Below are 8,975 nucleotides of genomic sequence, written 5' to 3' on the forward strand. Positions count from 1 at the left end.
TAATAAAATTTGTCCTCATAATTTAAACAGTTTGTTTTCAGTGCATGGGGGTTGTTTAATGTTTATTTTTCGATATCTGATATTCTAATTGATCTCTTTGTCATGGTCTATGTGAATATATCAATTTTCTGTATAGACTGTGGTCTGTGATGATTAGTTTGTTGTGCGATCTAACGAACATGTTGTTGAACATGTTGTCTCATTTTTTCAGTCTCTCTTTGCAATGGTTTTACTTTACCGTGGTAAACTGTGGTGCTATTTACCGCCACTATGGTGTTTTGTTATCATAGTTTTTGCCACAGTTGATCATGGTGCACCATGATCTCTATGGTATGGTCTTTCTTTTACCATGTCACCTTAGTCAATGTTTACCATCGCAGACCATGGTTTTATTTTACCATGACAAACTATGGTGCCATTTACCGCCACCATGGTCTTTTGTTACCACGCTCGATCATGGTAGACCATGGTCTAATTTTGATATGGTGCACCGTGGTCTCTTTAAACCATGGTAGACCATGGTCTTATTTTACCATGGTAAACTGTGGTGCCATTTACTGGATGTGGTAAGTCATGCTACACCATGGAAACCATGGTCTGTGAACCATGGTTTACCATGTATACCATGGTGTTTTATATGCTCATTTCAGCTGGGTACGTCTGGTCTTAGTTTCTTCTTCCAGGCGCGACGGTGAAGCCAAGTGGTTAAAGTGTTCGCACGTCGCGCCGAAGACGTGGGGTCGAATCCCCACAAGCGTACTGTGTGTGAAGCTCATTTCTACAGGTCACTTCCGTGATGTTGTTGAAATGTTGCTAAGAGCGGCGTAAAACTAAACACACTCACTCACTCACTCTCGCGTGCCTGTGTGTATGTGCGTTTGTGCTATAGTTCCAGCTTTTAATTTTACAGCGTTCCGCCAGTGTGAAGCACACATATTCATGGACAACCATACTCTATGTAAACCTACATCACATAATTACCGCATCATGCTGTGGCACACTTTCCAGTCGCCTGACGCCATACCAGTGTACCCACGCAAAGTGCTGAAACAGCAGTCTTTCTAAGTTGTAAACTCACGTGGGAAGAGGTAGGATACACCAGCTCTGTTGCACACTGCATATGTCAGTGGAATACTAGTCGCCCCTTAGAACAAGCGTGGGTTCCTGAAGATCAATCGAGGATCTACGAGGGTGTCCTGCTCGTGGTATTCATGCTGGTTAGCTTTGTAGTGTCAGTGTAAAGAGGGAGCACACCGTATCGAGTCGTCTTTCTATTCAGCCAAGCCATTGAAAAACCATGTCTGGACATCGAGGGAATTGGTCCAACTGGTTGGAGTTCCTGTTCTCTATGATAGGTTCTATGGTTGGCATGGGAAATATATGGAGGTTCCCCTACATCTGTTATCACAGTGGAGGTGGTGAGTGTTTCCTTTCATAAGACCAGTACTATACATTACCTCAATTCAAAACGCAATATGTTCCTTTCTTTAAGATATTCTGTGCTCAAGCAATGGTAACCAAAGTACAAGCTATTGAGAATGAAATTAAATCTGGCGTTTTAACAAAATAATGATTCCCAGAATAAAAGTTGTTGGGAACGGCACAAGGGACCTACGTGCCATGTACCTTGTAACACTGAAGGTACCAATGTTGATCATCTTCACAATCGGGTCAGCCTCCAACAACCATTGTATGGTAGTAAGAGGTGCCATTTGCAAAATAATAGGCTCTATGACTTCGTAGAATGGTATTTATGCTCCAACAAAGTTGCAATATTCGCCGAGGTTTACCTAAAATTGCACAAAGAACAATATCGAAAAGAGTCTTAATGTTTTGGGTTTTTTTTGTATTTTCACACAAAACAACATGACAGCTGCCTTCCTGATTCCCTACTTCCTGGCCATGTTTCTGTGCGGAATGCCAGCCATCTTGGTGGAGCTGATGTACTCTCAATATTCCAACCTTGGACCTGGAAGAGTGTGGATTATCTGCCCTTTGTTTCAAGGTCAGTGTTCGTTTTCCTTTGTTGTACTTGTAGTACATTGCATATCCTGCCATGGTTTAGGGTAAACACCGGAAGCATAATTGTTTACGGCTCCTATATTTATCAGGGGAAGCTTTCAGTCATGGGCTGATGAGATGGTTGATGTTCCGCGCCATGAAATACATTCTGGAAACATGAAATGAAGTTTTGTGTGTCGAAAATAATTGTTTTAAGTATATTAATGAGTGATTGATAGTGGTAGTAGGTTAAAGCGCTCTAACAATGACGTAACATGGGTTTACACTATAGTTATACTGTTGGTATAATGAACACGCTGTGAATTTAGTTTGATTTCTGGGTTCACCTTTGCGTTTCAACATAGCTCCAAACTTCTATCTGATATTATTACATTGATATTAAGTTAGGTGGCTTGGTAGTCAGCAGGTTTCTTGAAACAGAAGTGATATGAGACTAACCAGAAGTGTTCATCATTACCAAGGATTTTTGGTTTGATGATTTTGTCATGCAGGGGGCATTTATTTCCGGACCATACCGGAAGTATCAATGACTTTGTCAGTAACTTTATTTGGGTAATATGGATAAAGTGTTTTCTTTCATCGAAGAAGGCATCGGTGCTCTCCAACTTCAACTTCAACTCTTCAACATGACGTAAAAAGGCGAGGTGTAGGTTAAGTGAGCTACAATCAAAGGACTGCTTTGCATTCTGTTTATTCTTCTTTAACAAGCAGTTAAATGCAGGTCTTGGGCTTGTGTTCCTTGTTCGTTTGGCTGTAATTAAGGATGCCATGACAGTGATTAACACTACGTCACCGGCATATCCTGTACAAGATGTTATAGTCATATAGAAACTACATCATTATTCCAGGTATAGGTTACGGCATGGTTGTCCTCATCTCCATCGTCGGCGTCTACTACAATGTCATCCTGGCTTGGACTCTGTTCTACTTCGTTGGGTCATTCAGTTCAGTTCTTCCGTGGAGCACGTGTGATAACGAGTGGAACACTGACCTTTGCCGTACACGGACAAACCTGTCCAACTTGCCTCTGCATGGAAATGAAACTCTTGTTAATACAACATTGTCCTATCTTGGAACAGCTAACTTCTCCAAACTAGTTCACATTACTGACGAAGCAGTGACCCCTTCTGAAGAGTACTGGAGGTGTGTTCCCAGTTGTAGGATGTGGTCAACCATTTGATTCTGATGTATGTCTGTGTGTGTTAAAACCTATAACAAAAATGCAGTGGCGAAAAGGAGCACTGAAAGGCAAAACTCTTGCTATATTTACTTTCCATTTTTTTTATGAAGAGACAACTTCTTTATTGTAATGGGTGCGACCTTTCTGTGTACATATATTTACCGAACATTTAAATTGTGAAATTATATGCTTTGACATTCAAAGTCAATAAATGTTTTCATGACATTCCAAAGAATAGTAATCCACCATTACTATTTCAATATCTATAAAATATATTTAATATTTGTACTTCAGATACCACGTGCTTCAGATGTCCTCGGGAATAGGAGACATGGGAAGTATCCGGTGGCAGCTACTTGTGTGTCTCCTGGTAGCCTGGCTGGTGGTCCTCCTCAGTCTTATAAAGGGCATCAAGTCGTCGGGCAAGGTAGGGTTATCATGTGTGAAGCCCGAGAACTACAGATGACAGCTAAACATGGTGTGTAACTTTCCTTCTATACTATGGTGTATCGCTTTCCGTATATACCAATGCGTATAACCTTCCTTCTATACCGTGGTGTACAACCTTCCTTCTATACCATAGTGTATAACCTTCCTTCTATACCGTGGTGTATAACCTTCCTTATATACCATTGTGTATAACCTCCCTCTATACCATGGTGTATAACCTTCCTTATATACCATTGTGTGTAACCTTCCTTGTATACCATAATGTATAACCTTCCTTCTATACCATAGTGTATAACCTTCCTTCTCTACCGTGATGTATAGCTTTCCTTATATACCAATCCGTATAACCTCCCTTCTATACCATGGTGTATAACCTTCCTTCTATACCATAGTGTATAACCTTCCTTATATACCATTGTGTATAACCTTCCTTATATGCCATTGTGTATAACCTTCCTTGTATACCATTGTGTATAACCTTCCTTGTATACCATGGGGTATAACCTTCCTTATATACCATAGTGTATAACCTTCCTTATATACCATTGTGTATAACCTTCCTTATATACCATTGTGTATAACCTTCCTTATATGCCATTGTGTATAACCTTCCTTGTATATCATGGGGTATAACCTTCCTTGTATACTATAGTGTATAACCTTCCTTCTATACCATAGTGTATAACTTTCCTTCTATACCGTGCTGTATAGCTTTCCTTATATACCAATGCGTATAACCTTCCTTCTATACCGTGGTGTATAACCTTCCTTCTATACCATAGTGTATAACCTTCCTTCTATACCATTGTGTATAACCTTCTCTGTATACCATGATGTATAACCTTCCTTCTATACCATAGTGTATAACCTTCCTTCTGTACCATGGTGTATAGCCTTCCTTCTATACTATGGTGTATAACCTTCCTTATATACCATTGTGTATAACCTTCCTTCTATATCGAGATGTATAACCTTCCTCTATATCGATGTATATAACCTTCCTTCTTTATCGAGGTGTAAGTCCTTCCTTCTATACCATGAGGTATAACCTTCCCTACATTCCATGACAATCGTGACACGACTATGAATTCGTAAATCGTCGATGATCATGCGTTAAGTTCAGGACGTACAGTTGTCACACACCAAGTCAACTCGCAATTATATAGGTGAATGAATAGTAACTTATTCACTTGTTCATTGTTGTTTATTACTGTTGTCATTTTATTCCCAGGTCGTCTACGTTGCAGCCACCGTTCCGTATATGATTTTGGTAGCTCTGCTTGTTCGTGGATTGTTACTTCCGGGAGCTGTAGAAGGAGTCAAGTACTATAGTATACCACAGTGGACGAAACTCATGGATGCAAAGGTTAAGAGAGCTATGTTTATAACGCTAATCACATAGCTATTATTGGTGTTTCAAACATTTGCACGTACTGAGTCTTATTCCATGAGGATAGCTCTTCTTGTTCTCTCGTCTTCTCCACTTCTCATTGTGAAGTAGATTTAATGCAGATGAACTTTTGATGACGTATTTCTCCAGGTGTGGCGCAATGCTGCTTCTCAGGTATTCTACTCTGTGGGAATCGGCAATGGAGGAATAGTCACCCTATCCAGTTACAACAAATTTCACAATAACTGCTACAGGTATGAATTATTTGTACAACATTCCGACGCATCGTTTTGATTGTCAATGCATCATATTGTAAATATTATATAAGCATGGTAACTGCATAGACATACCACATACGATAGTACAGGCAGGCAAGAGTCCACAGTCATGACTTTCAAACTTCTTCAAGGTAAGGCTGTAATGCTATAAATATGCTACAGACTACAAAACCAACGGCAAGGCAGCACAAACAACAGTGTTGCCCTCAAAACCTCTGGGCGGTATAAAAAAATAAGTTCCAGGAAAGGGATAAACTGACTAATAATTAGTAAGTTTACACTGAGCACACGGAAATATTTTCCGTCATTTTATAAGACATAATATAGATTTGTCTCTCGCGTTCTTGTCTTTTAAATAAAGCTGTTTGTAAATTCACTTTATAGATTTGCCAGTTGAACTGGCCTCATCGATCTGTTTCTGTCTCAGAGATGCTCTGGTGCTCCCTGTGCTGGACTGTCTTACCAGCTGGTTTGCAGGATTCATCATCTTCGTGTTCTTGGGTTACATGGCCCACCAGTCCAACCTGCCTATCTCGGAGGTAGTCAAAGAAGGTGGGTGAGATATTTCAGTTGTCATGGCAAGGCTGGTGTTCAGGTCCCCATTACATATATTTAAAACGAATATCTCACTGCAGAATCGCTTACATCTTCTCCTTCACAGCTCTAATCATTGCCTGGATGTGTTCTGTGTATTTCCCATGAGTGGTTAGGACATGAAAAGTGCAAAATTCCCCTTCGGATTATCCTGTGCATGTATGCGTGTGTTATTTCTTGCACACGTTTTTGGTTCTGTAAAGGGACAGATCAGCTACTTTGATAGTCAAGACTGGGCATAATTTAGCACTGACGTTGTAAATTCATGAGAGTTCCAGGGTTTGAACACTTAAGAGAATAAGACCTAATGTCACCTCATCCTTTCCGCTGGTCCCGCTCTATTTCAATTGTCGGTTCTTATTTGTCTGAACCCCTCTAGCTGTGTTTTGTGTCTCGTGGTTCCCAGGACCTGGTCTGGCTTTCATGGCGTATCCTGATGCTGTGACGACAATGCCGCTGCCGCAGTTGTGGGCGTGTCTGTTCTTCCTGATGCTGTTTATTGTGGGCCTTGACAGTCAGGTAAGCCACCTGCGTCGACCAGAGAATAGGAGCTTTGAGCACCCTAAACTCATGACCAAATGGGATACGATGGCATGCATCAAACAAGTCAGCGAGTCTAACCAACCAATCACGCTAGTCACCTCTTACGACAAGCATGAGTTACTAAAAATTCAAATGAGGCAGTGCTCTGGGTTTGGAGTACAAGGGAGGTCACTCTATCTTCATAGATGTCATGGGAATATATTTGGTTCAGCTTTTGGAAGCGCCTTATTTTGTCTCCTACAAATAATCATCAGAATAAAATATGTATTGATGTGTGTATTTGCTATGGACTGGTAACAGCCTAGGTCCCAGAATGACAGGCTAGGATCGGTAATGGCAGCGTCCAAGGACATTCAACTTGTCCTGGACAAAACTGGGCAGTTGACTTTAGTGGAGAAATCACATCTGTATTGTTGACAGACGACACTGAATTTGTAAAGACTGTCCGATACGATTGAAATTTCTCTTATCAAAGAAGAGAAAATTTCTCATATCATTGCAAACTGTGAGTGTATATTTGTGAATGATATATTTTGGTGTTCTTAAACATCAACTTGAGAGTATGTAGAGAAATGACATGTAAGACTTAGTCCTTTTGAATTGGATTACTTGAACCAAATTCACTCAGTCTCACTCCCATCACTACATTTAACTAAATGCTACATCTAACAACTATTCGTTATCAGTTCGTCCACGTCCAGACCATTGTCACCGCCCTCACCGACGCCTTCCCAGCATCCCTCCGACACCGGAAGCTCCTTGTTACAGCTAGTGTCTGTTTGATTGGGTTTATTTTAGGGCTGACGTGCGTTACACAAGTAAGTGCATTCCTATACCTGTGTCATGAATCGCAATTTGTTCTAATGCATAAACACCCGAAGCCTTACCACGAAGAGATTGGCCATCTTAGGAGTTTACTCACCTCGGTCGTGATCTTATCTTTTCAGGGTGGTATCTACGTGCTGACATTGATTGACTGGTACGTCGGGACTATTTCACTTGTAGTTCTGGCGATGTCGGAAATGTTGGTTCTAGCGTGGATATATGGTAAGCTTTTCTCCCAGCACTACATAATTAAGGCATTTGACTTATTATTGACCTTCTTGTGTTTACTGCTTGTCTGTACTTTCATCGATACACACCATGCTTTGGGTTGTATACAGTTTTTCCAGTGATTTCCTGACCCATTACGTCATCATAATGTGTAACAATGACGTGTACTTTGCGTAGGGTTCGAACCACGGATCTCTCTACAGAGAACCCCCGAATTAAATCACTCCAGATCTGAAATACTGCAAAAATAGATCATTGTTGACACGAGTCGTTGATAAAGCCCAAACTGTCTTCTTGTATACAGGTGTAAACCGTCTGTATGATGATCTGGAGATGATGATTGGCTACCGAGTGTCTCCTGTCTGGAAGCCCATGTGGCTAGTCGCCACGCCCCTGTTCGTCCTTGTGAGTACTCTGTGGAGATAGGCACCTGTGGGATTTTTCCTCAGTGTGCTTGCTCGAATTTATAGAGACCCAGCCAAGAAATAGGTTTCTACATCCCTTTGTATACTGTGATAAAGTATTGTATTGCCTTGAACTATGTTAGTTAAAGTGCAAGACTGCGAGTTTCAATACAGGGTTCACAGATCTTGCTGAAGAAGACGTAATGGTAACTATAACCGAATTGAATACCGTATAAAAGTTACTTTAAGCGCGTGACACAATATAAAACAATGACTACTCTTGGCAGGGTCATTATGCTGTAGCAAGGTCTCCAGGATCCTGAAGGACTTGGCTCTGATGATCCCCCTCAGCGTTTAGATCTTCCAACCTTTGTTTTCAGTGTATGTTTCTGATGTGAACAGATACACTGGAACTGAGATGGGGAATATGTTTGGACAAAATAATCAATGCCTTTATTGATCGTACTCTGTGAATGACGTAGGTGTAATGTGTCGTTTCTTGTACAGGTTTTGCTTATTGCGGGACTTACCAGCATGTCTCCAGTAGCTCTTGGTGGGAAGGAATTCCCTTCTTGGGCACAAGCAGTTGGTTGGCTGATAGCTGTATGTCCGTTACTTCCAATACCTGTAGGCATGGTGCTGGCCATTTGGACTGAAAAGGATAGGTCTTTGAAAGAGGTCAGTATCACAAGAAAAATTGGTGCAACGAAATTAGAATATAAAGTTTTCTCCGTTATACCGTCGAATATTGGGGAGATCATGACCGTTAAGATTAAAATGCCCAGGCTTGAAACACTACGAAACTCTAATTATTATGCTGCTTTCAGCAACATGGTGTGTCTTGCTATTTCAGCTTTTTTGGTGCCTTTTTTGTTTGTTTTTCTTTATAACGTGTTTTATGATGAGAATAATATGTCCGAGTGTGTTTACAGAGGCTAATCAAAGCGACAAAGCCCAGAAAGGAATGGGGGCCAGCACTTGGTGGAAAGACTGAAGAAGGGAAGGACGAGGTGGACATGAAGACAAAAGAAATACTGCTCAGTGACGCCCATAGTTCATGA

General features: G+C 40.9%; 1 protein-coding gene across 1 annotated transcript; it reads left to right on the forward strand.

The window, feature by feature from the left end:
• Positions 1-1,297: 1,297 nt before the first annotated feature.
• On the forward strand, positions 1,298-8,975 carry LOC137267813 (sodium- and chloride-dependent glycine transporter 1-like). Its single transcript, XM_067802248.1, has 13 exons — positions 1,298-1,418; positions 1,874-2,005; positions 2,871-3,165; positions 3,497-3,629; positions 4,884-5,018; positions 5,193-5,296; positions 5,748-5,872; positions 6,321-6,433; positions 7,144-7,275; positions 7,405-7,504; positions 7,815-7,915; positions 8,422-8,592; positions 8,847-8,975. Exons 1-13 carry the CDS (start codon positions 1,298-1,300, stop codon positions 8,973-8,975), a joined length of 1,791 nt encoding a protein of 596 aa, XP_067658349.1.

Source organism: Haliotis asinina, chromosome 16 (genome assembly GCF_037392515.1).
Source record: "Haliotis asinina isolate JCU_RB_2024 chromosome 16, JCU_Hal_asi_v2, whole genome shotgun sequence".
Lineage (NCBI taxonomy): Eukaryota > Metazoa > Mollusca > Gastropoda > Lepetellida > Haliotidae > Haliotis > Haliotis asinina.

Bases quoted from the DNA above. Each gene is read 5' to 3' on its own strand.
- LOC137267813 (XM_067802248.1), top strand. From the start codon at position 1,298: ATGTCTGGACATCGAGGGAATTGGTCCAACTGGTTGGAGTTCCTGTTC. The intron at 5,019-5,192 runs GTTAAGAGAGCT...GTATTTCTCCAG, and splicing joins CGAAACTCATGGATGCAAAG to GTGTGGCGCAATGCTGCTTC. The intron at 7,276-7,404 runs GTAAGTGCATTC...TTATCTTTTCAG, and splicing joins GGCTGACGTGCGTTACACAA to GGTGGTATCTACGTGCTGAC.